Source organism: Psammomys obesus, unplaced genomic scaffold (genome assembly GCF_907164565.1).
Source record: "Psammomys obesus unplaced genomic scaffold, mPsaObe1.curated_primary_1811, whole genome shotgun sequence".
NCBI lineage: Eukaryota > Metazoa > Chordata > Mammalia > Rodentia > Muridae > Psammomys > Psammomys obesus.
Window position 1 is genome coordinate 20,131,018 of NW_026596039.1, and position 26,301 is coordinate 20,157,318.

Sequence of the window (26,301 nt, forward strand, 5' to 3'; positions counted from 1 at the left end):
TAGCCGCGCGGGTCGTGCGCTCCGAGCTCGCGAGCGGCTCCCCGAGCGCCGCGGCCGCAGCGCCGCCGCTGCCCGCGCCCATTGTTCCCCGCGGGGGCGGGGCGCCTGGAGCCGGGCCGCGCGCCGCGCCCCTGCTCGCGGGAGGAAGGAGGGAGGGAGGGAGCGCGGGGTCCCCGCGCCCCAGCCGGGCCCGGGAGGCGGCGCAGCGCGGCGGACCCGGGGAGCGGCGGCCGCACCGGCAGCGCGACCATGGGCTCGTGAGGCGGCCGCGCGCCGGCAGCGGAGGACGCATCCCCGGCGGCGGGCGCACCTGGAGCGGGTCCCCTGCGCCGCACCCGCACTGCTGCCCCCGGCCCAGCCCCCGGCACCATGGACAAGCTGCCGCCGTCCATGCGCAAGCGGCTCTACAGCCTTCCGCAGCAGGTGGGGGCCAAGGCGTGGATCATGGACGAGGAAGAGGACGGTGAGGAGGAGGGGGCCGGGGGCCGCCAGGACCCGAGCCGAAGGAGCATCAGGCTGCGGCCGCTGCCCTCGCCCTCGCCCTCGGTGACCGCCGGCTGCGCGGACTCGCGGGGCGCGGCCCTCGGGGCGGCGGACGGCGAGGGGCCGGGCCGCAGCGCCGGCAAGTCCAGCACCAACGGGGACTGCAGGCGCTTCCGCGGGAGCCTGGCCTCGCTGGGCAGCCGGGGCGGGGGCGGCGGCGGGGCGGGGGGCGGCGGCGGCCACGGGCACCTGCACGACTCCGCGGAGGAGCGGCGGCTCATCGCCGCCGAGGGCGATGCGTCCCCCGGCGAGGACAGGACGCCCCCGGGCCTGGCGGCCGAGCCCGAGCGCCCAGGCGCCGCGGCACAGCCCGCAGCCTCGCCGCCGCCCCAACAGCCGCCGCAGCCGGCCTCCGCCTCCTGCGAGCAGCCCCCGGCGGACACCGCTATCAAAGTGGAGGGAGGCGCGGCCGCCGGCGACCAGATCCTGCCCGAGGCCGAGGTGCGCCTGGGCCAGACCGGCTTCATGCAGCGTCAGTTCGGTGCCATGCTGCAACCCGGGGTCAACAAATTCTCCCTGAGGATGTTCGGCAGCCAGAAAGCGGTGGAGCGCGAGCAGGAGAGGGTTAAGTCGGCCGGGTTTTGGATTATCCACCCTTACAGCGACTTCAGGTAAGAAGCCGGGTGGGGTGCCGGATGCCTTGTGCAGTTGCAGGCATGCTTTCTTCTCAGTCCTCCTCCCAGCCCGAGTTAACTTTCCTTCCTCGGCGGCGCCGGGAGCGTCCCGTACACCCCGGGCCTCCTGCAGCACACTGGGAACTTCCTCCGTCTTCGTCTTCGGGCTCCTGCCCTCTCCCTTCCGGAGACTGGGCCACATCGGAGGCCAGCTCAAAGGTGTTCTGAGCTTGGCCTAGCCCTGCCTGCAGCCAGGGTAGCGCCCTGCTTGCCCAAGCCGTGCACCTCCCCCTTGGTGGCTGCAGAGCCAAGGTGGCCATCCTGGAAGCAGCTGCAGGTCATTCAGCGCGCGGAGAAGGGTCACACAGGGAGATAGACATCTTAGCAGCTGGGTCAGCAGCTTGGGTGCTGCCTGCAGGTATTAATATCTTTGCTGGGCCTTCGAAGCTGCAGCCAGATTCCTGGAGGACTGAGGTCACTGGGGCCTCGGGCCCAGGATGAAAGCCCTCTGCGCATTTTTACCCACCCGGCGCAGGTACCCTACACAGCTGCCTTCCACACTGGCAGGGCAGGATGACCTTGCTCACAGTGGTCAGTGAAGATGTCTGACTGACATGCGGCTGTCTATTGATCGCCAACTGATCCAGTGTCTCAACCCCATCCCAATGGCCTAAACTCTGGCAACTACAAGGTCTCTCGTGGATCCCTAGACCAGTCAGGGAGAGGGATCCTGTAGACTCCCCTCTAGAGTCTAATGCCAATGATCAGAGGATATCAATCGGGCCTGTGGATTGAGCTGTGTGCAAGAGAGGTTGTGAGCTGCCTCTGGGTTTGTGTCAGGAATGCCTTTACCCCAGCCAAGGTTCCGACTCCCCACTCCCTCTTGTCTCTTAAGGCCTTCCTAGCGCACCAGATTAGGATGAAGACCTAGCTGGGTGTTTCATCCTCTCCCTGTGTCCTGCCCTGTTTGTCTCCCTTGCCAGCCTACCTGCTGGCCTGCCTGTATAAAGGAACAGTTTGCCGACCAGAGCCTCTTTACAAACTCCAGGGAGCTGGGTTTGTAATGAGAGCAAAGCTATTTTCCATCCAATGAGAGAGATTTCTTTGGCTGGGAATGACCAGTCAGACAACACTTTGGTGGCTTAAAATAGGCGGTGGATAAAGAGAGGCACCCTCTTTTGGCTCGTTTCTCCTTTTTCTTTTGAGAGATTGTTCTTTCTAACCCTAATATCCATATGTCCTATTCTCAGAGGGCCACGAGGCAGTAGGCTTGCTAGACAGAGCTGTTGTCTTCCAGCTGTGTGAGCAAAGGTGGACCCTCCTTCAGAGCCTTCGTGAATTCCTGTGACTGGGACCTCATGCTCCCAGGCCGAACTAGAGGGAAGTGCACGGGTGCCTTGTCTCCTTTGGCCCTGCTGTCCCTGGGTCTCCCAGGCCTCTCTTCCCAGTATCAGTCATTTGAGAATGTTGATGTACTCCCATCAAGTGCTCAACTTCAGCCCTGTTTGTGGTGGGAAAACTTCCAACCACAGTTCTTAACTTCAAACCCATTGCCAAGCCCAGGCATGTCTTATCTCCACTGACAGGTCCTGATAGAGAACCTTCTGACCACAAAATCTTGCCCTTCCTACCTATCTTCCCTTAGATGGTGAGCTTCGGGACTGAAGCACACTGTCCACACTTCCTCCTTCCCCATACCTGAAGCTTCCTAGCCTTAGCTATGCCACACGTGACATGCTGGTTTGCAGTCCCCGTGCTGTAGAGCCTCCTTAGATGCAGGCTTTGGGGACATGGAGCCTGGGGCTGGAGAGGGTGGGCACAGAAGTGACAGACGGCAGAACAAGGGTCCAGCTGGGTTTGGATGTGTGTTTTTGCAAGCAGCAACAGAGACTGTCATGGACGTGCTTGTCCATTGTGCCCGGCCTTGTAGCTGTCTGATGCTGGGCTCTAGAATGGGAAAAACCCAAGGCAGAGTGGAGTCTCTGGATGGCAGTGGCTGTGCCCCTTCTGCCTCTGAGGCCAAAACAGCCCGTCTTAGCCTCAGAAGTCAGAGAGACAGGGGTTAGCTGAATCTGCTGAGCTTAGAAAAGGCATCACTCCATCTACCACCCCTCCCCCTGGAGAACCCAAGCCTTAAACCACGAAATTTCGGGCACTGGCCTTGGGCCTCTATCTGGAGACAGACACCATTGCCCACCAGAGCTTCTGCAAGCACTTCACAGCCCCACTGAGGATTTATTCATCATTTTGACTGGCAGGAAGCATTGATCCAGCAGAATTGGTTTAATAAAGAATCACCAGCAAACCATGATAGATAGAGTTTGCGGTTTGGAGTTCAGGGCTGGCTGTGACAGGCTGTTTCTGACATCTCCTGTCTGAGGAGAGGAGGGCAGGGTACCCTTCCCTGGGAAGTCATGGGCTTGCTTTGAGACCCACTGTAACCTGGGCAGTGACTGAGAGAGACGATGCTATTCCTAGCTGTCTCTGCTTCTTGTCTGTACCATCCCCATCACCTCAGCTATGCACATGGCTTTTGCAATCTCCAGGGTTGCTGACTTCCCTTCCTCTCCAACACCCCATTGGCCTTTTGAAGCTCATACTTACGGTTTGTTAAAGAAAGAGACCAGCATGTGGCAACCCTCAGGACATTTTCTCTAGGCTATCGGCCAAGGTGCCAGAACAGGTCCTTCCTCCCAATGAATCTCTATCCTAGAAGACTGGGTTTGATGGTTGGAACCTAAGAACACAGCACATTTAGATGATAGTGGTTTCCCAAGAGCATGGAAAGGGAGAGAAAGAGAATAGGTCCTGAGAGAAGGTGAAGCTGCTTTTGTCCCAGAGGCTGACTGGCCGAATTTTCAAACACTGGGCTCAGAAAGTTGACCTACGTGTGTATGTCAGAGATGTGTGTCTGAGACTGTGTCTTGGGCTGTGTGGGTGGACACGGTGGCTGTCAGGGAAGTTCTTATCTGAGTATTAGCTCTGGGTCTACTGTTTTGACCCCAACAGCAGCTCGGCCTTGACAATAGAACAGGCAAAAGCTTGGTTCTCCTCAGGGAGGTTCTCTCAAGGAGCTTTTCTTGCCCTCTCCTGGCTTGATACTTTTGAATCCAGGAGGAAAGGAAGAGATTGAAGGATCTAAAAGCATCCTTTTCTTGGGCTGAAGCATTCGGGTTTTGAAATTCTGCGTGCTGAGATGATTGATGGTAGGTACTAGGAGTTGCCTAAGACTGTTTGTTGCTGGTTCCTGCACCAGATCAGTGTCATTGTTTAGGACACATCCCCTCTCCAACCTGTTTGCTATTAGGCCCTGCTCAAGATTTCATCCTTCTGTGAGCCTCAGTTTTCCTGCCCAGAAAATGGGACTCCTTTTGCTCATTTCTATATTAGACACAAATTGTGCAACTGTAGGCACACAGATGAGGTGAGAGTTTATAATGAATGGTCAAATACCTTCCCTGCCCTTACTTTTTCCTCCCCCTTGATCCTGGGTAGACTGCATGGACCTCTGTTCTGGACTCTGGCCAGGGATTCTGAACTAGTTTGTCATCAGAGACTTCACTGAGAACCTGTTAGAAACCACCAAGTCCGTATCTAGAGAAATACACATAGAATGTGGCACGCAGTTTCCTGTGTCCCAGGATTCCCTACATTGAGAATCAAAACCTGTGGGTTCCACTGCAGGACATGCTAAGTGAGAGCCTAAGATCTGGTGTGTGTGTGTGTGTGTGTGTGTGTGTGTGTGTGTGTGTGTGTGTGTATGTGTGTGTGTGTGTGTGTGTGTGTGTGTGTGTGTGTGTGTGTTAGCCTTCCTCAGAGCCTAGTATGAATGTGTGAATGGGGTCTCCCTCTGTGATGTGGACTCTCATAGGCGGCAGAGAGCACAGCAGTCATGGCTCAGAGTTAGAAGCCTGAGAAAGGAAAGGGGACTCTGTCTGGAGACCCCTTCCTTGACCCTTTCCACAGGTCTACACCCATGGGCTTTCCCTTGCAGCCATGGGAAGGGCTGTTCAGGAAAGAGCAGCCTGGTTCTGGTCTGGGAGCTTGGAGGCCCTTTCTAAGGGAGCCTTTCTTGGGCCAGCTGTTCCTTCTAGCAGTGTGGGAGCTGGGTGAAAGGCACAGCGGGCTCAGGCAGCGGGAGGGGAGGGCGCCTTGGTGCAGAGGGGAATTCCAAGGTGAGCTGCCTGGGTGGTCCTGTCAGCTGGCACAGTGGGCAGCGGACTCTCCAGCCGTGCAGTGTGCCCGCCTCACCAGGCTAGAGCTATGCAGTCTTCATGAGTACAGGTTCCTGGAAACCCACTGGGCCAGAAAGCTAAGGCCCTCCGCTACCTGCTTCTCCCTGTAGCTCAGATCCAGCTCTTAAGTGTGGTACCTGCATGGTGGGTCTGGGGGCTGCCTTCTTGTCTGGCCTCATCTCTATCTGTTTGGTTTTATGAAACAAGGCTTTCATACGAGCCGACCTCAGACTCACATAGAGAAACCCGACCGTGCTCTTCTGTGCGCCAGTTCATCTGCCCTCCTCTTGGTGTTGGAAGGCTTCGCCTTCCAGGTCTTCCTACACTTCTCCAGACCATTCAGCCATCCCTCTTGGCTACCTAGGGGCTTTGGATAGTACTCTGTTTGTTTTAATTTGGCTTCTCATTGGAATGTTATCCATCTCACTCTGAGACCTTGTAAAAACGCAGCTTCTGGTGTGTAATGATATTCCTGGTGCCCTGAGACCAGGTGTAGAGTCCTGAGCTTCTGGCCAACATGCTTAGGCCATGCTTGCAAAGCCCGAGACTGTTTCTTCTCCTTTTGGCAATAGAGCCCTTGGCCTCCAGCCCCAGTCTCAGCTCATCAGGGCAGGACCATATAAAGTAGGTGGGGCCTGGGCCTCAGCAATCAAGCTCAGACCCCAGATGTAAGAATCACAGCCTTACCTCCTGTCCCTGCACTGCTTTCCAGGTTTGGTTTGGTTGTGCATCTGGGGAGTCTGATGAGCAGGAGACCAGGTGCCCAGAGGACTCCTGTTACCCCATGTCATCACTCTCTCAGCTTCTCTCTGGTCCTAAGGGTCAGAGGCCAAGGCCTGAGGGAGGGAGCAAAGGGACAGGTACATAGGGTTATTGGACTGCAGTGAGACTTCTAGAGTAGATAGACATTAGCAGTGAGAGTCCAGAGGTGCAGGTAGCTGTGACAGTGGCCAGCTTGGAACAGCGGCATCCTGAATGGCAGCTGCCTTAGTACCTAGAGCAGGGGATCTGTCCCAATCCTATGTTCCCCTTCCTTGTCCCTGTCCCAGGCCAGCAGCCTCTCCTGTGGGGTACACCTGCTTGGCAACTTTTTTCTTTGTCTCTGAGCCTCCATTCAGATAACAGGGTGGACAAGTGTCATACAAGCCTGAGTGGCCCTCGTGTCTGCCAAGACACTGGATACTAAGGGGAAAATCATTTAGAGCAGAAGGTACTGGCCCAGTCCCCTGGGGGCTTGTCATAATAACTGAGGCCGCCATGACTCCAGTCTGACTTGCAAGCTTTTACAAAACTGCTACTGCCAGTTGCTAATTAATAGAAAGGCTACAGAGGCCAGCCAGGCAGTCCTGCTTAGGCCCAGGGGATGCGAAAGAATCCTCATTTCCCAGCCAGAGAGGGCCACGGGAGGGCAGGGGCATTGTCTTGGCTTTGGAAAGGATGTTCTCTGCCAGACAGGCTTCCTTGCTGAGAAAGCATTGCCAGGGACCTGGAAATCTGTGGTCCCAAGGGCCAGGAAGCCACTCAGAGACACTTTCTACAGTCACCACCACCCAAAGCTGGGGGCAGGAGGCAGAAGTGAGAGGTGGTGAGTTCTCTGGCACAGAGGATGCTCAAGATAACATAGAAAGGTACTTGGGTACGGCTGAACAGCACCCTGTAGACTGATACAGCAATGAGACGTGAGTTTGGCTGGCACTGTGCATTGTGACAGATCGGAACCAGTGCTCTATGGCAGCAAGATAGGACATGGAAATATCAGGGGCTAAGGACATGGATCAGTCAATGAAGTGCTTGCTATAAGGATGGAGGGATATGAGTTTGGCTCCCAGCACCCATGGTAATAACAGTTTCCGAAAATCTAGGTGCACTGTCTTGTGCCTTTAACCCCAGTTGGAGGCAGAGACAGGAGCATCCCTGAAGCTTCCTAACCAGGCAACCAAACGAAATTAGTGAGCCCCAGGTTCAGTGAGAGACCCTGTCGCAAAATAAGGTGGAGAGCAATTAAGGAAACTGCCTAATGGCACCCTCTGTCTTCCACACACCTGCATACATGTACACACACACACACACACACACACACACAGAGAGAGAGAGAGAGAGAGAGAGAGAGAGAGAGTAGAGTTGGGAACTTCTCTCAAAAATACTGAGAGCAGTTCTGGTCTCTGCATCCTCACGGGACAGCCAGGACTTTAGCTAGGCTTATGCTATCTGACCTGCCCCACTCCCCAGACCCCAGTTGTTCCTATGATAGCTATTTCATATCCAGCTTGCCAGTTGCCATGTAGTTACCCAAACCCTTTTGCTCCTGAAGTCATAACCCTTCACTCAGATCAGGAGCCTAAAGTCAGGTGGGTTTGTAGACCAATAACTACTACCCCAAATGAAGCAGCTGATGTATGCCAGGTTGTGTGGGGAGCTGGGTATATTTTATCTCATTTGCTTTTCAAAGTGGCCTCCAGATGGTTTAATGGTGCTCATCTTATGGAGAAGGCTGATGTGGGAGTCAGGGAGCAGTTTATTCCAAATCACATCATTGGGAAGAACTGGGCCTGCTGGCTGTGCCTCCTCACCTTACCTCTTCTTTTTTGCTTTAAAAACTTCATTATCCAGGTATTTCTAGGGAATATTCTCCTGAGAGTCAAAAACATTATGGAGGGGCTCAGAAAAAGGGGTAATCAGCAGGTACAGGAAATCCATTAGGTCTCAGAACCCTGAAGGAAAGACATGAGCAGACCCTAGTCTGGAGCATTCCTTGTGTAGACAGAGGCAGAGGGGCAGAGACAAAGGAAGTTCCCATCAAAGACAACGCCAGAAGGCACTGGGTTATGTGAGGTCTCTGCACAGAGGTCTTAAAGCCCTGGTTTACGTCCAGCTTTCAGAATAGGGTGTACAGCCAAGTGTTCCTGAGTGGTCCCCACACCAGCCTCATGCCTCATTGAAACGTAGTCACGCGCTGTGGGCGCGGCGCGGTGCAGCGCAATGGACTCTACTACTGACGAAGAACAGTGCTTTAAGCTCACCACAAGAACAGAATCTTCCTTTACCTGACAGTGCAGAGTGTGGGGGCTTAGCCATGCCCTCATACCACCTCTGAGGCTTTACTTTTGGAGTCCAGATGTCTATTCACCTGATCCTTCCCTGGCAGGTCCTAACTGCTAGGTAGACCACTGGGATTTTGGTAGCACACTAAGGTACCGTCTGAGTCCCTGTTCCAGGAGGATGGCGCAGGTTCCACAGCCAGACGTGTCTTCACTCCATCCACCAGAGAGACAAAGAGTGCTGAGATCTGTTTGCCATGTCCTTAAGAAAGATGAGGGAGCGAAGTAGGTGTGGAGATTAGGACTCAGATGAAGTCTGTCTCTGGAACCTGGGCTCATCCTGTGATTGGGTCAGCGTTCAGTCTCTGATGAAGATCAAGGTTCAGTCTGAGAATGTGGTCTGGACTCAGAGTGTGGCCAGTAGGACTTAGTTTGTGATTGGGATCAGGGCTCAGTTTATGACCAGGATCAAAGGTGAGTCATGATTAAGATCAGGGACTCATAAGATAAAGGCTTGATTCAGGGTCAGGAGCAAGGCCTGTGAACCAATTCAGTGTTCTCCAGGAGGCCCCTGACTTGGGGCAGGACTGGGGACAGTTACCACCTTGTGCTCCTCTTCCTTCCTGAAGCCCCCATGACTTAGCCTCTGAGCCAGCTGCCTTTGGTCCTCTCTAATAGGCAAAGCACAAATTTCAAACAAGGGACACTGCCACCACTGCTGGAACTGACAAGTCCCACACACGGCCACACCCAGCCCTACTCTGCACCCTCATTGTTGGGGCCAGTGTCTGGTGTTCCCAGCCAGGGGGCAAGGCCCAGGGCACCTGTAGAGTATGCAGTGAGTTTGGGCTCCATAGCAGGACTTCCTCTGCCCAGGGGACCCAGAACTCAGTGCAGCCCGGCTTTCAGGCCTGATCCCAGCAGCTGCGGGGCCTGATAATTGTACTGGTGGTTCTATGTCTGTCTAAGCATTTATCCACGTGGGTGGGTGTGTATGTCTGCAAGAATGAAGCTTTCAGAAATTAATACATAACGGGGCTAGGTAATACATCGTTTTCTGGGCATGAGGAGGAGCAAAAAAGGGGTCATGCCCCCCCAGGAGCCTGTGTTTTAGGACTGTTTCTGTATGTTGTGGGAAAGAGAGGTCATCACTCGTACCTGATGTGGGAGGGGAGGAACCTGGCTCCTTTTAAGGGCTTGTTTGGGGGAGACAGAAAACTGATAAGCCAGGGTGGGTAGATGGTCAGTAAGAGACTGCAGTCTGAACTGGGTCTGAAGGGGAGAGAGTAGTTCTGCGTGGTTTCTAGGGAGAAGGTGGTTGGGAGCTTGAGCCACCTGCTGGGGTGGGTTGTCTGTCACCCACGGAGGTTATCAGACCCTGGCTCTTGGAATCTGTACTTCTGAAGCGCTGCTTTCTCACTCCCAGGCCCCGGCCTCCCAGGCCCCAGGCCCTGCCGCCTGTCTGCCTCTGCTGCTGCGGGTGCAGTGCTTGCACCCCGAGCCTTGCAACAGCCTCGGGGAAGATTCCCTTCTCCTTCCCTCCAAGGTTTGGAAGGCAGACACTGCTGTCATAATGTCACTGAGCGTGTGGCCTGGAGCCCAGAAGTAATTACCCTACAGTCCCCTTGAAGGCTGGAGCAGCCCCTGTCAATGATCAATACAAGTCGCTGGCCACGGAATCCCAGCCAGCCGTAGGCTCTCCTGTCTGCAGCTTCTCACTAGACGTACGACACCTGTTTCTTCCCATAGACACCCATGCCTCATCACCCCGTAACACCTTTTTAAGAGAATCATGGTCTAGCTGAGACGTTTCTGCAGATGAGCCCAGGTTAGCTCACCTGAAGCCCTCGCCTTCCCACCCTGAGTCTGCCTAGGTGAGAGCCCTCCCCGCCTCAGGCATCCATCCTCCTGTCCTCATCCTGCCTTGCTGTGGAACCCAGCAAGCTTCTCTCCTCTCTCAGCACCCAGGGTCAGGACTCAGGCTAAGCCTGAGAAGAGAGCAGAGATAATTGCACAAATAGGTATTGAGCCTCCAGCCCTGACCCCATTAGTGCAAGCGGAGCCGGCGGGCCTGCTGACCAGCAGAGCTGATGAGAAAGAATCTCGACTCTGCTGAGCCAAGCTGGGCCAGATCCTGCAGTTTCATAGTCTCTGGCCCTGGAGGAGTTAAGCCACCTCTGCCATCTTTCTGCTGAAGACTTGCTAGCCCTTGGATGCAGGGGACAGTGTGGGGACAGGATTAGTTCCCAGACCCCAGGAATGGTAGGTAAGAGGACTTTCTTTGTTACATTCCTACCCAGGCACCAACCTGAAGCAAGGCCTTCATGGAAATGAGCAAAAATGTTACCTTCTTGCCTAAGTCCCGACTGTGTCCTCCTCCTAGCTCCTGGGGGGGCAACTTCTGGGGAGAGGTGCCCACTCCTGCAAGCTCAGAGTTGCCTTTCAGGAGCTCTGGGGGTTAGGACTCATGGAGACTGCAGGTCATAGTAGGTGGCTGTGGGAGGGACCCGTGGGCCAGTTGGTCCATCAGCCATGCAAGTGGCCATTTCAGCCTCCCAGGCTCTTGGAAGGCAGCTTCTAGAGGAGGGCTGGGAGGGTGTGGGAATCAAAGGCCAGTCCAGCTGGTGGCATAGCGGAAGTCTTACTTCTGTGGCCTGTTTGCTCCATTTGAATAGAAGGATCAGGGCTGTATTTTAGCAAGGTCCCAAACCCCGGGGGTGGCCACTGCAGAGTCCCCAAGGTTTTTATGCAGTCACACTGACTGGCCTCTCCAGAATGAGGCCAGGAGGCCCAGTTCCAGGAAATGCTCTGTCTCCCTTCACTTTCTACTGCTGTGAGAAACACCAAGGCCAAAAGAGGCGCGGGGAGGAAGGGGTTATTTGGCTTACACATCCTGATCGCAGTCCATGGTGAAGGGAAGTCGGGCCAGGAACTGAAGCCGGAACTTACAAGCAGGAACTGCTGCAGAGGCCACGGAGGAGTGCTGCTTACTGGGTTTGCTACACGTGGGCTTGTTCGGCCTTTCTCCTAGTACAACCCAGGACCACCACCTGTCCAGGGGTAGGCCCACCCACAGGGCTGAGCCCCCACATCAGTCATTGATCAAGAAAGTGCCCATAGGCTTGCCTGCAAGCCACTTGAGGGGGCATTTTCTCAGTTGACATTCTCTCTTCCCACATGGCCTGGGCTTGTGCAAAGTTGATGAAAGAAAGAAAGGAAGAAGGAAGGGAGGGAGGGAGGAAGGAAGGAAGGAAGGAAGGAAGGAAGGAAGGAAGGAAGGAAGGAAACTAGCCAGCAAACATTTCTACTGCCTTATGCTACTCTCTACTCTGGGAGCCTGTGTGGTGGGCTTCTCTAAGGGCCCTCTGGCCTAAACAATCTACTGAGGTAGCTCCAGCTTGCCTCAGTCCTGCGTCAGCTCCTCAGGGCCCCAGTCAAATTCTCACTCTTCTGCCCCATGCCCAGCCCAGACAGACAGGCTCTTCTCTAGTGAACTGCTCCCTACCTTTCCCTACACAGGCTGTTATAGATCACAATCGTGAAAGTCAGGCTGGGGGGGGGGGACTTCCAGGAGCACAGCCCTTCCTCAGCATCCTTGTTAAGACAGTTTTCCTGGGGAGAACTGGAGACCCACGTAGCCCTGGGCTCTCAGAGCCCACGTACCCCATTGGGATCCCTACTGCTCAACTGACCCACTTCAGCAAATTCAGGGTGTAAGGTGAAATTTCACTTTAGGGGTCTTCCCTAGCATAGCCACCGTGGTCCATACCCATTGGAGGCTTTGGTATGAGCCCATTTTTCTCCTTCACCCTGGTAGGCCTTTTTGCAAGGGCAGGTGAGGCCGTCCACCTAGTTTCCCTTGGGGGTGGTGTGGTGCTCCCGTGTCTTGCTACAACAATACTCTATTTTTGTCCCACTCTCCTGAATGGTGGAGCGGAAGGTTCCTGGGGGAGTGGTACTTGAGACTCGGACTCGTGTGAGTGGATCTAGGTTTGTTAAGTGTTGGCCCTTTCCCCATTTTCTTCAGACTGCCTTCTCCGCTGGGTGGGAGTTCAGCATTCTGGGCCTCTAGCCTGAGGGAGTTCAGCATTCTGGCAACTTGGAGTGCTGTAGAGCAAGCAGATATCCCTTGCTGTATGGAGTAGTGTGGTATGGTGTGGCATGGTGTGGTGTGTGTGTGTGTGTGTGTGTGTGTGTGTGTGTGTGTGTGTGCGCACATACATTTGCATGCACATATATTCTAGTTTGTCTCTGTGTACAGAGAACTCAGCCCCTGGGAAAAGCAATGGGTCTTCCCCAGTAGCCAGGCTAGGAGGAGAATATATGTCATCAAGAGGGTGGTGACAGTCCATGCCCAGGGAAGGCTACAGTCACCATGGTGTCCGAAGCTCTCTGAAGAACCCTGGCTTTGGGACCTGGTTTTCAGGGCGTCCGTCTTTCCTCCATCCAGGCATCAGGTCGAGGCCTCTGAGCCACTCTTTCTTCCTGCTCATCATCCTGGCTCAGCCCTCTACCCAGGCTCTCTGACCTCTGTGGTGCCGTCAGTGTGTCTGGCCTTGTCCTCTCTGTGTGCTGGTGGTAGGGAATCCAAGGAGGACTGTGAAAGACAAGGACTAACACAAGGTACTGCAGCAACTTACAGAGACAGGAAGAGAACTGAGACCCTCGGGCTCCCGTCCCTGCTGGCACCCAGCCTCAAGCTACAGCACTGACCCCTGGACACACTTAGCTATCTGCCTTAAGCTTCTCTTTGAGGCTGTAGTAGCCAGCAGGCCACACTGTCCCGTTTTCCCTTTGAGCCTTGGCTGAATTCCCTTCTGGCAGCCACAGCCTCCGCGATGCAGAACCAAATGAGTCTGATCTTCTCTCCCAGCTTAGGCAGCCTTTGCCACTGAGTCAGCCTCCAGGTTACAGCTCCCCTGTGGGGTGGGTCTGCCCATTTCCCCAAGCTAGTGCTGCTTGAGGTGAAACCGGGAGGTTTCACAGGGTCCTTACAACTCTCAGCAAGGCCCAGCATTTTGCTGGTACAGAATGATGATGGCGGTGATAATGGCCAGCATATAACGTGTTAGAAATAGCATCTCAGGAGCCGAGGATGCAGCTCAATTGGTAGAGTGCTTGCCTGGCATATGCAAAACCCTAGGTTCAAGCCTATCACTACACAATCTGTCCTGGTGGCACACACTTGTAATCTCAGTGCCCTGCTGAGGTGGAGGCCGGAGGGTCAGCAGTTCAAAGTCATTCCAACCTGCGCTACAAAGAGACCCTGTCTAAAAGAGGGGATGAGACTATCTCAGCTAGTTTCAACATGGCACTTGTCAGCGCTACGTATGTGAGGCCCTCTCCTCACCTGCCGGAGCCCAGACCTTGAGCTGACCCCCAGGTTGTTATATCCCACAGCTGAAGGATCATCGTTTGGAAGGGGCGGTTCAGTCATAGCCCACTCCTTGCTGTATTCCCACTGAGTGGCTGACACCAGCCTTGACTCTATCCTAAGAGACTGGGACCTTAGCCTAAGCAGTGAGGGACCTTAGAAGAGACAAGGACTAACGGGTCATTCAGGGACCTACTATGAGAACACAACCATTGTTGCTCAAGTGAATGATCATTGTGGAAACATTAGAAAAGCATGCTCAGAGCCACAGCCCAAGCCCAGCTGGCAACCCTTGGTTTTGAATCTGTGTCTGCAGCAGCTGAGGCAGCTGGGAGCAGCTACCTGGGAGCCCTGTGATTCTGAGTCAGAGATTTTGAGGTGGGTTAAAAATAGAGCCCTGGTGGCCAGGCGGGGGTGGGAGGAAAAGAGCAGTTTCTCCACTCTTGTGGGGAGACCCTAGGGCCTGAGGGGGATGGGCGGGAAGGAGGTGGTGGAGGGAGTATGCTCCCCACTGGAAGCCTGAGCTGAGAGGGTGATGGGAGATGAATAGGTCAGCTATGCTTGGGGTGAGGTTGACATGCAAGCCCAGGGCAGAGGCCAGCAGGGTCTCCTCGCCAGCAGGCAGCCAGCAGGTGACTGAGATGTGAGACAAAGGGAGGGGCAGCTCTGTCTAGGAGCACAGCCACCGGGAGCCTGGAGAGCGGGGGGGGGGGGGGGGGGGGGGCACCGGCGGCGGGGGGGGGGGGGGGGGGGGGGGGGGGGGGGGGGGTCTGCCACAGTGGCCTGTGGCCTGCAGGCTGGAGTCGAGGCTTTGGCTGTAGTCTTTACAGAGCTTAAGATAAAAGGCTGAACTGGAGCTGTAGCTCAGTTGGTAGAGTGCCTGCCAAGCATGAATGAGGCCCTGGGTTCAATCCCCAGGACAGAATAAAGCCAGGTGAGTGACATGTGCCTGCAATCCCATCCCTCAGAAGGTCGAGGCAGGAGGGTCTAGGTTATCCTCTGCTATATGTCCAGATGGAGCCTAGCCTGGGATACTTGAGACCAATGGGAGAGGATGCCTGAAGAGGGAGGTGCTGAAGAGGTGGGCAAGAGACGGACCCTTCAGGGCCCTGGAGAGGGGAACAGGTTAGCTTCCAGAAGCAGATGAAAGAGCCTCGGGCTCCTTTGTGCCTGGAACGAAAGGAAGAGAATGGGCAAAGAAGTCTGGGGGCAGAAAGGGAAGGGACATTCTGGCGGCTTATCCCTTCTCTGGAGTTGAAGGTGGTGGTGTCTGCTAGTGGGAGGGGCATAAGGTGACTCCAGAATTTCTGAAAGAGGGGCCATGGGTCAGAGGGACATCTGACATTCCTCCTAGAAGGAATTGGCAGGGCTGAGAGCCCAGCTGAGATGTGGACGGGAGGCTCTCAGGAGCCTGGATGTTTAGTCTAATGGGTTGGGGCATTTCTTTCTGAGCCACATGCAGGCATGGAAAGGAAGATGTCCACCCAGGCCAGGGCTGTGCTTTGGGAAGGCTGTTTCAGAAAGGGCGGCATGAGAGGCAGGGATGTGCTTAGAGAGGGAGGGATGGAGCGTCGTGTCTGGGACAGGCAGCTCTTTGGGGGTAGTTTGAAGAGTCAGCAGACTGCAGCTCTGGGACCCTGAGGCTAACCAGACTGCAGCTGCAGAAAGCGGGGGGGGGGGGACGCACACTGAAAGTGCAGAGCTGGGGCAGCTGTGGGCACTCACGTGGTCTTGGGTGTGTGGCTGCAATGGACAGCAGGAAGGATCGGTAGCACTGGGGGTTCCAGCTCCCAAGAGCCTGGGCCTGTTTGCACCCATGGTACAGAGCGGAAGTCACTCAGGGTGGTGGCAGGACTGTGGAATGGAAGGTGCCTGGGCCTGGATTGCCACGGTCCCCCTGGGTGGCAGATGGATGCTGGAGGGTGGCCAAGAGATGACAGGATGCCCAGAGGACCTGGTAGGCATTTCTGGCAGAGGCAGGTAGTGACAGCAGGAGGCAGGGGAGGATGCTGACTCACCCTGACCTTGAGGTGTGAGGGGCTCAGGGGAGAGTGATGATGGTCTAGCTTCATTAAAAAGAGAATGTGGATGAATCACATAGTGAAGAAGCTGAGGAGAAAGAAATCATGGAAGAGGGCATGGAAAAGAGTTTGGGGGAGGGAGAGGAAGGGAACAGAGTTTGGGAAATGCCACTAGCTTAACTTCTATTTCTTTGGAATTGTTAAGCGCAGGACTCTGGAGTCAGGCTGTTTGCCCTTGAATTCTGTGGCCTTAGTTTCCTTGTCTGTAAAATGGGCATAACCAGTGTCTGCTTCTCAGGGTCTTTAAGAAGACAGAAAAAGACAACCCACATACAGATTAGTGCCTGACAACTGCTGACTGCTGTCCTATGTCTCATTGTCTGTTACGAAAGGGCAGTCTCTTGGCTGAGCAGGAAAACTGGCAGATCGTACACAAACAGTTTGTTGTCTCAGCTCTCACCACTTTCTAAGACTGGAAGACTCCTGGGTTCTGTGACGGGCTAGCAAAGAGGGCAGGTGAAGTTGAAGATGAAGGGAGGCGGCATCTGCTCACATAGACACTCAAGCCCTTGGCAGGGACCGCAGTTAGGCCAACCTTATGAAGCTGAACACGTCAGGCCTCGGATAAGCGAAAGGACTTTTAAAGCTGATGGCTGCAGAGGAACAAGGCTGTGGACGAGAGGGGGCCTGGGGAGGGCAGGCAGGGGTTCTGTTGGCTACAGTGAAGGAGAGGAGGGGAAGAATGCGGAAGGTGTGGCTGGATTGCCATATTGAAGAGCTTGGGTCTTTGTCTGTATCACAGGTTCCCACAGGGATTAGGCCACTGGTAGCTTGCTCATGACTTGGAAAGATAAGGCAGGGGCCATGTGTATCCCAGGCAGACAATTCAGGGTGTAGACCAGGTAAGAGGCGGGCAAAGGTGCAGACTCAGATCTGGTGCAGAAAGGGCACTTTGAGACAGCATCACAGGAAGCCAGAGAAGGCCTGGTAACTTCTGAGGCGTTCGGAGGGCAGACGGGGTCAGGGAGGTCTGTGGGGAGCAGCTGGGAGGTTGTGAGCCCTAGTGCAGTGGCAGAAATGCAGACCGTACCTTTCAGCTTTGAGGATGGCGCTGTGTACTCACTGGGTACAGAGACAGCTGGCCCTCCAGGTGGGCCCATTCTGCAGGCAGGTGGGAAGACAGGTCGGTGCTAGGAGGAGGGTGGGGGCCTGGAGCAGGGACCATCTGCATCCAGGAGCAGGAAGAGACAGGGTGCTGCTTGGCAGGGTGGAGAAGCAGGGCTGCAGCAACATCCAGGCACCCAGGGTGAGACAAAGACCTGCCCCTCAGAAGCCTGCGGCCGGCTGAGAGCTGAAGCCAGGGCTCACGCTGGCCAAGACTTTAGGTTAGAGGTTAAAGAGGCCCAGGGGAGGTAGCTGTTGAGATGAATATGGAATGATGGGAAGAAATTTGAATGGCAGGACAATGGCATTTCCTTTCCTCCAGATGACAGGATTCCTAGGGGGTATCACTTGTGCCCAAAAATGTCTACAAGTGGGTGTTGCTGAAGGTGGGTGCATGTGTGAGGGCAAAATGGAGACACATACAAGTGTCTACATAAGTGAATGCGTGTCTGCACATGCGCAGTGTGGGGTGCACACGTGTGTGTATTTGTGCTCACAGGCGAGCGTGAGCTTCCGAGGAAACGAGGCTAGAGGAAGCCATTCTCTTCAGCCCACATGGAAGGAGAGGGTCTAGTCCCAGAGTGTCTGGGTTCGAGATCAAAAGCTGCCATCTTCTTTGCCTTGTCTCCATAGAAGGTAGCACCTTCCCTTCAGACCACCCCAGGAAGCAGTCCAACACCAGGGTTAGGACTGTCTGCCTGTCTGCACCATGGCTGGCTGTCTCAGGTTGTGATGTCATCTCTGAGTTATTCTAGGGACATTTGGGCACCTCAGCAATCCCACCGTTCCCTTAGACTTTAGTTTTCCCTTCTGAAGGATAGGCACAACTACTGTTCCCGACTGACCATGTGGCTTTAACCCTGGACAGATCTGCTGTTCTCTCACCCAGGCCAGACCTCAGGAGGTCCAGATGTCAGGGGGCTCAGTTCTCTGAGATGTTCTCCACGATCTTTCTCCTGTGTCTGGGGCAGGGGTGCACCTACCTAGGTAGGACCCTCTCCACTGTGACAGGACACCAGGAAGGTTCATTGTCTCGTCACTCTGCAGAGCTGCCTACCCCCACCCACCCACCAACCCCAGTTTTATTGGCCTCTCTGAATCTTGTTTCTGCTCCTCGTTAGCCACATGGCCCCAGGCAAATGCTTCTCTTTGAGCCTCAGTGTTACCATCTGTAAAATGCAGACAGCAGTTAACACTAGTGTCAGTAGTATGAGGGTTAAATGATCTAATTCACAGAAAGCACAAAGTTGAGCACTCAGTCCCTGTGCAGCATTTAGGAGCTCTTAACGAATAAAGGCTTTTCTGTCTTCAAGGAGCTACCAAAAAAAAAAAAATCCTAGTCGCAGGAAAGACTCATTTGGGATACTTCTGGCCACCCCGACTGAGGGTGTAGAGAGGGTGGCGGTGCTGAAGATGCCAGCAGAGAGGCTGTTGCCAGGCTCCCCTGGCTGGACCTGCAGACTGGGGCTGGCAGGCGTGACGGACACTGTCCATGGTGCTGAACACAATTTTTGGGCGCAGTTCAGAGATTTGTGCAACCATCTGGCAAAGAGCAGAGAGATACTGTCTGCAAGGCCAAGGGCAATTCCCAGAGCCCGAATCCTCTTGCCTTCCCAGCAGCACTTTCTGGTTTCTCTCATTGTGGTCACTAAGAGCCACCTCTTCAGATGCCCAGCCCTAGGGGATGGCTCTTAGACTCCAAGGCATATGCTGAAGCAAACAGTGCTGCAGTCTGATTAGTCAGGTTCTGTGGTCCCTGGCTTCTGTCAATGGCTCTCCTGTTTATTACAGGTTCCCTCTGGCCCTAATCCCAGGAGAAGTTTTGCTCCAGCTAGTCCCTGGAGGGTGCATCTTTCACCTCTCATGTCTTTCCTGCCAGTTGATTGATTGAAGTCATTTATTTGCTCATTTAATAATACAGGTCATGGGTCAGAACATTTTACTGGTCTCAGTTTATTTTGTTCCTACAATGAGTTTTGCTGGTGAAGTATGAGAGTCAGTCCCCTGAGCAGGTGAGAAAAACTGAGGCAGGAGAGAGTCTGAGTGAGTAGAGCTGGGGCAGATGCAAGATTGGGACAGCACAGAGGGGAGAGACTGGTGATTCCGAGACACTCGGGGAGACAGGCCTGTGAGCGTCAGGGCCAGTTGTGGGGGTGTACCCCTTCCAACAGGCTGATTTGCCCCTCACATAGCTCCCAGGATGCTCTGGGACCAGAGAAGGAAGTGCCAATATTCCAACCCCAGCCCAGATCAGTCAGAAATATCTGGAGCATCTGGAAACTCAAGATTGAAACAATTAGTCAGAATGTAAGGAAATGGGTGGTTTTGCCTCATGCAATTTGGTTTTATGAAGACCACTAAATGCAAACATTCTCCTGTTAATTACTGTCTTGAATTTAGTCTGTAATTGAGGGAACTGGAGCTGGGGAGGGGCGGGGTGTAGAAATCTGGAGTGGCAGGCCTGCTGGTGTCAGCATTCCCAGCCGCTTTGCACCCAGTCTGTTAATTTTAGAAACTCCTCTAGCCTGGGTATATTATTAGATTTATATACGAAGGGCCACATGGCAGTAAGTGGCTCCTCTATGCTACAGTATTTTTGTTTGTTTGCTTTCCCCAGGAGATTAAATGAAAAGGAATGGTGGCTCTGTATGTGTTTGCTTGCTGTGTGTATGAACGGGGCTACCTGGATGTGGCTTCTAGTGAGTATGTCTAGCTGTCTTTGAGTGAGTAGTGTGTGCCTGGGCAGAGTGAGTCCAGATCAGGAACACCCCACAGAAGCAGGCGTTGGACCCACAACTCACTGGTGGATGTGCTGTGTTCTTTGCAGAAGTGTATGAAGGCTGGTAACGCTCCCATATCAATGTGCAAACTGGGTAGAGATGGTAAAGCATTTTCTGATGGGAGGGGATACTGGAGAGCCAGTGTGAGAGAAGTTAGTCACAATTCTAGGACTCTACACAGTGAGAAAACTAAGACCTAGAATGAGGAGCGTTGGGCCTGCTTGATGTCACATAGGCTATAAGTGGCAGATCAAGCTGGGGCTAGAGCCTCCGCCTCCCAGGTATGTGCTGGGTCGCTGGACGCCGTCCCCTGTTCTCTGGTCACACTCTGTGGCATGGCGGTTGACAGCCTGTCTCAGCCACAGCTAAACCTTAGGGAATGTGGGGGCAGTCTGGCCTGAGCCTGGGAAAGAGGATGTGAGTTTCTTTTGTCAATAAAGTAGCCTCTTGTTTGTCCCTAAGGGTCATTGTTTGGTTGTGTTTCAGCTTGCCTCTGGTTGGGGAACGGGGTAGGTGGGGAAGATGTGAGCCTGGGGAGCTCCGGGAAGACAGGTGGAGGGTGTTGTGGGTGAATGAGGAGCGTCTGCCTGTGTCATGCCGTGTTTGCAACCCCCACAACTGGCCCTGATGCTCGCATGCCTGTCTCCCCGAGTGTCTCAGAATCACCAGTCTCTCCCCTCTGTGCTGTCCCACTAAGCCTCTTTCTGTAGTCTGTAGCTCTCCCTCACGTTTCTGGTGACTGACCCCTGTGTCTCTCTGGGCAGATTTTACTGGGACCTGACGATGCTGTTACTGATGGTGGGGAATCTGATCATCATTCCTGTGGGCATCACCTTCTTCAAGGATGAGAACACCACACCCTGGATTGTCTTCAACGTCGTGTCGGACACGTTCTTCCTCATTGACTTGGTCCTCAACTTCCGCACGGGGATTGTGGTAGAGGACAACACAGAAATCATCCTTGACCCACAGCGGATTAAGATGAAGTACCTGAAAAGCTGGTTTGTGGTGGATTTCATCTCCTCCATCCCCGTGGACTACATCTTCCTTATCGTGGAGACGCGCATCGACTCAGAGGTCTACAAGACTGCCAGGGCGCTGCGCATTGTCCGGTTCACCAAGATCCTCAGCCTCCTGCGGCTCCTGCGGCTTTCCCGTCTCATTCGCTACATCCATCAGTGGGAAGAGGTGAGCGTTTGGACAGAGCTTCTCTGCAGAGGGCGAGGGCCCTGCCAAGAAAGCAGAGCCAGTGGGTACTCTCAGAGAACTGGGGATGGGTTGTGTTGCTGGAGAGGGCATGCCTGCTCCAAGAGGACAAATATTAGCAGTTTAGTGACTTCGTAGCCAGTGTTTCTGTACAGAGCGCTTTACAGATTGCATCTCATTTAAGTCGGTAACAATCACAAGGGGCTTCCCGAGACACTGCTACGTAGGGATGGGACCAGGTTGCTAATGTTACAGAGTTACTGGACTAAATACAGAAATCTGGAGCTAGGGGCATACAGGTTTTGTTAGCAGCTATTTTAGATTGGATTCTTTTAGAATGTTCTCCGAGATGGGGATTTTCATGAACGTGGTTCTGGAGACATGGTAAGGAAAAAAGAGCAGGAGGGCCAGGACAAATGAGAAGACATGTGAGGTGAGACAGCAAGTGAAGCCCCGCGGGGAGCTCTGGGCACAGGCTACACCATCTTCTGAACTTGTCCTAACCAGGGGAGGGAGTTTGAATGGTTACCTTCCCTTGTCTATGTGGTCCAGGGCATTCCTGTGTCTTGTGCCCACAGCCAAAACAAGTTCCAGCTTCCACACAGGTGCTGGTTGTAGAAGCTAAAAGCTTGTGGGGCGCTGGAGCTCTGTGTATAAAACTGTAAGGAAGTTCACGAGTCTGAGGGCTCTAGCTACAGAAACTAAACTTTAAAAAGCCTCAGGTGGGTCCGCACATCGGGGAGGCCCTCACCTCACTCCCAGCGGGAGCACAGGCCCCCAGGAGAGAAGGGCTGAGAAGACACACAGCTGCAGGTGACTTTGCCGGGCGTTTGGAGCTGAATTTGCTACTGTCCTGGTTTGCTTTCTGTCATGTTACAAACAGCATGACCAAAAGTACCTTATGGAGGAGAGGTCTGGTTCATCTTAGAGCCCACAGTCCATCATGAAGGGAGTCGGGGCAGGAGCTCAGGGCAGGAACCTGGGAGCGGAAAAGGAATGAGAGGTCACAGAGAAGCAACGCTCCCAGCTTGTTCTCTTAGGCATTCCAGGACCACCTCCTAGCCCACTGTGGGCTGAGTCCTTGCACGGTAATCATCAGTCAAGAAAACGCCGCCCCGAGGCTTGCCTACAGGGGACATTTTCTCATCTGAGGTTCCTCCTCTCAGATGACTCCAGCTTGTGTCAAGCTGATCAAAAGTACCCACCACAGCTCCACATTTTGTTAGTGTAGCCAGTGGGCGGGCTGGGGCTTGGGTTTGGGAGAGTCATGCTGCATGAGGCGTGTAGATTAGGCTGTGTTAAGCAAGCTCCTTGCCAAGGCGCCTCTCCCTGTTGGCCTCCTGGTTTCCAGAACCCCTGCTTGACTGGGCTGAAAGCCCCATGATCAGGTTCCAACGTCCCTGCCCTCCACCCCTACGGCAGCCTAGCTGATGGTTGGTGCAAGGCAGATTCAGGTCAGAGGCGTCATGAACACGCGTGCTGTGGAAGAGGCACCTACACCAGCTTGGCAGAAGCAGTCGCAGCAGAAATTCTCTTTGGCTTGGAAAAATTTGCATTATTTCTGCTGACAAAGAGACACAATGACTGCACCAAGGTCACAGAGCGGCCCATGGCAGACATGAGGCTGGATCCAGCTGGCTGTCTTGGTTGCCAGCAGTGTGGTTTTAGACACACTGGAGACCCGAGTTCAAGCCCAAGCACACACTGCTTAGCTCTGAGACTTTGGCGGCACCTTGCATCTCTCGCCCTCATTCTTTTTACCTGTAAAATTGAGTATAAGTAATAAGTAATATCTGTTTTTGTTTTTGTTTTTTTAATGAGGCCTGTCACAGAGAGCTATTTAACAAATGTCCCTTCTCACCAGTCTTCTTAGAACTAGCCAACAAGACAAATGGTAGGGTTTATTACCCTCACTTTCCAGGTGAAGAAACCTGAGGATTGGAAGACCACCTACCCCACAGGTAGGCTCTATGGCCCAGGCTCCCTGTCTCCTGGTCCATGACCTATGACCTGGTAACATTTCCCCTGTTAGGAGGCTGCACTCATGATGGCTGCCTGGGTTCCATTTGGTCTGCAAGCATCTTGCTAAGTGTTTACCTGTGCTTTGTTGTGGGCAGGGCCCTGTGGACTCACTTGAAATAGGGACTCTGAGAAGAGCGATGGTTCATGGGGGATGGGGGCCTTGGTGTGTGATGGTAGCACTGGAAGTCCCCAAGGGACATCCAGTTGCACAGAAGTGTAAGTTTGAGCTCGAGACTAAGGAGTGGAGGGACAGCACCTCTGCAGCGGCTGAACTGACCCACCCTTGTAGAAAATCAGGACCTGGGTGACCCCTTAAGACCCAGAGCAAACCCTAACCTTTCTGCCTGCCACAAGCCTGCAGATAGACTCAGAGTAGCAGCTCCTTTCTTTCTTTGGCACTGGACCCCTAACCCCTGGGGTCAGTTTTCCCTCCTGGCTTAGGGAGCTGACAGAGTTGCATGTGGCTGAGCTAGCTGAGCCCAGGGCAGAGCAAAACCCCTTACTGTCCTGGCATTCTAGGCTTTAGGAGCTCAGGGTTGCTGTCCCCACTGCCACTCTAGCCTGGCTACCCTCTAGGTTATCCAGCTTTTGTTAGGCAGGCTCTAGTCCTAGACTTGCCCTGGGGGAGAAGGAGGGCCCAGGGGGTGAAGCCTGGGCCCTGAACTGAATGCTGCTCTCTCTCTGCGTGAGCAGGAAGGGAGATCCCCAGCAGCCAGATGGACAGCTTCCCCCCCCCCCCCCCCCCCCGCACTTTCGCCCTTATCTCTGAGAGGAAATTGCTTTGAGCTGGTTTCTGCCTCTAGGCAGCCCAGCCCAAACCTGGGATTGGATTGGGGTTTCCCAGCTGACCCAAGAAAACCCATTTCGAGGTCCTGTGTGGCCCACTCTACCCTCCAGGCTTCTCCCAGCTTCAGCTTGCCAGGCAGTGGCATCAGGAAGATCCTTCCAGCCCCTCACCTACATAAAAGCTCGAGAGCAGAGCAGGATGGGGATGTAGGAAAAAAAAATTCCAGCCCTATCTCATCTTCAGATCCCTATGTGACTTCCTTCTATGAGTGCCTCAGTTTCCATAGTCATCAGGAGGGCTTTGGTGTTTTCTGAGGCTGAGGTGCTCAGGCCCTGGCTGTCTTTCTTGGTAAAGGTGGTGTTAGCTGACTTGAGGACCTGACTGTGACTAACAGGCCCTGAAGCAGGGAGCCCCAGTGTGGGGCTGAGGAGTCAGCTTGTTCAAGGCCCTCATGGTGAAAATGTGGAGTCTTAAGGCACCTGACCTCCCAGCCTCTCCTGGCGCCCCCAGCTGGCCCAGTTGCCCTGGAGTTTTCCCCAGACTTGGTAGCAGGATGGGCAGAGTGGCTTCGGCTGGGCACAAGCCTCCTCTGTCCCTGGCGATGTAGGTCAGCAGCCTCCCTCAGAGCCTCTTCCAACCAGCCTCGCCCCTCCCTCTGAGGTGTGAGATTGTCACAGGCACGCAGGCTATTGTTAGAAACCCTGGTTGCCCTCCCTTCGGATGTTCTAGCTGCAGGCTTCAGCATGCCAAGAGACCCATCCCAGAAGCCTCTTCTCTTCCAGAAACCTGAACTGGTGTGATGAGGGCCAGGCCCAGGAACTGCACAGCCTGATGAGCCCCTCTTCTCTGAGGGACTCCAGGTCTCTATCTCTCTCAGACTCTGACGGTTGGTGCCTGTGGGAAGTGGCCCGGAGCACTGGGGCTGCCTGTCTGCTAATGCCATCACAGCTCTCTCAGCCCAGAGCGCTGGGCCATACCCAGGATACCCATGCACTGGCCTCTATTGGATCTTGGCTTGCCCTTCACATGGTTAGGGATGTGTTCATTTTCTCAAGGTGGGGGCGGGGGGGAGGAGAATCTCTGGAAAACTTAACCAGATCCCAAGAAGAAGAAGCCTTAGTGGAAACTCCGGGGCAGCCTGACCCCAGTGCTGAGCTGTGTCAGGGAAGTAGCTCTGCTGAAGGGCTGGGCAAGAGATGGAAGGAAAGGAACCAATATATGTAGAGAACCTACCGTGTGTTATCTTTGTCCATTATTCCCCCTGGTTCCAAAGACAGCTTTGGGTGTAGAAGCTCAGTTATCAGTGACCTGTTCTACAGATAAGGAAACTGAGGCCCTGCGGGGTATGCTAGGACTTGGAAGACATGTTCCTTTACCAGTGAAGCTGAAAACTGCAAGAGTGGGTGGAGGTTCCCAGAATGCCAAGCAGGCAGAGTGAACTGCCCAGGCCACCTGTCTAGTGAAGCCTCCAGCAGCCTAGAAAGAAAGGTGCTCAACCCCCCAGTTAGAGCCAACATTGTAATAGGAGATTTTAATGAAATGTAAAGGGCAAGGCAAATATTTGCCTTGTGCAGCTGACTGGCAGGTGGCGTGTGGTCCCAGCCCACAGCAGGGACACGAGCAAACCTTGGTTCTTTCAGCAATGGCCAGCCTTCTCCTTAACGTATCCTGAGTGCTGTCCAATGTTAAAGGTGTGAGTGTCCTTGTGATTCATCAGGGCATCCTCTACCCTGCCCCACCTTACCAGGCAGCTCTGAGGTGGCCATGCTGTTACACCCGGCTCGGCAGTCATGTACAACGGGACATGACAACACCAGCCACCTCAGCGTCCACACCTTCTTCACTTGCAGTGATGCACTGCTACCCCAGGCTCTCTGTCCACCTGGAAGGAGAAGCACCATCATTCTTCTCCACTGAGGTCAAAGCAGGCTGCCTGTGAGCTGTGTCTGCCCAGGCTGCATGGCCCTTTTGACAGCCATGTCTATACTGGTTGGTACCTGCTTACCTCCAGCTCCATCACTGTCATTGTCACCATCACCTCTGTCATTGGGTTCTTCCCAGTTCCTGAGTCCTTACCAAGTGCTCCATGCCATATTAACTGCCGAGACTGTGACAAAGGCAAAACTAGACAGGTCTTAGAAGCAAGTTAATTGCATAAATGGGGGAACTGGGTTGGGATATGACTCTGGGGTAAAAGCAGTTGCTGTGCAAGTCTAGGGTCCTGAGTTCATATCCCAGAACTCCCATAAAGCCAGTGGCTGCAGATCATGCCTGTAATCCCAGTGTTCCTATGGCTAGCTGAGGGGCAAAGAGTCCACGGAAGCTTGTAGGCTAGCTACCCTGGTGTAAACAGCAGTAAACAAGACCGTGTGTCTTCAAGGTGGAAGTGTGTCCCCTGATATCCATACATGTGCACTGTGGTACATGCAGCCCCCTAAAATAAGCAAAAGATCAGGGGTGCAGAAAGAAGAGGCTGCACGAGCAGGTCAGCTCTGATGCTTCTGTCTGCATGGCCCA

General features: G+C 54.2%; 1 protein-coding gene across 1 annotated transcript in view; it reads left to right on the forward strand.

Annotated features, from left to right (window-relative positions):
• The first annotated feature begins 223 nt into the window (after positions 1 to 223).
• Positions 224 to 26,301, forward strand: part of Hcn4 (hyperpolarization activated cyclic nucleotide gated potassium channel 4) — a 38,625-nt gene continuing 12,547 nt past the window's right edge. Inside the window, exons 1-2 of the mRNA XM_055621994.1 lie at positions 224 to 1,154; positions 20,534 to 20,957. Of these exons, the coding sequence (XP_055477969.1) occupies positions 370 to 1,154; positions 20,534 to 20,957 (1,209 nt within the window). The 5' untranslated portion in view covers positions 224 to 369. The remainder of the gene's footprint in view (positions 1,155 to 20,533; positions 20,958 to 26,301) is intronic.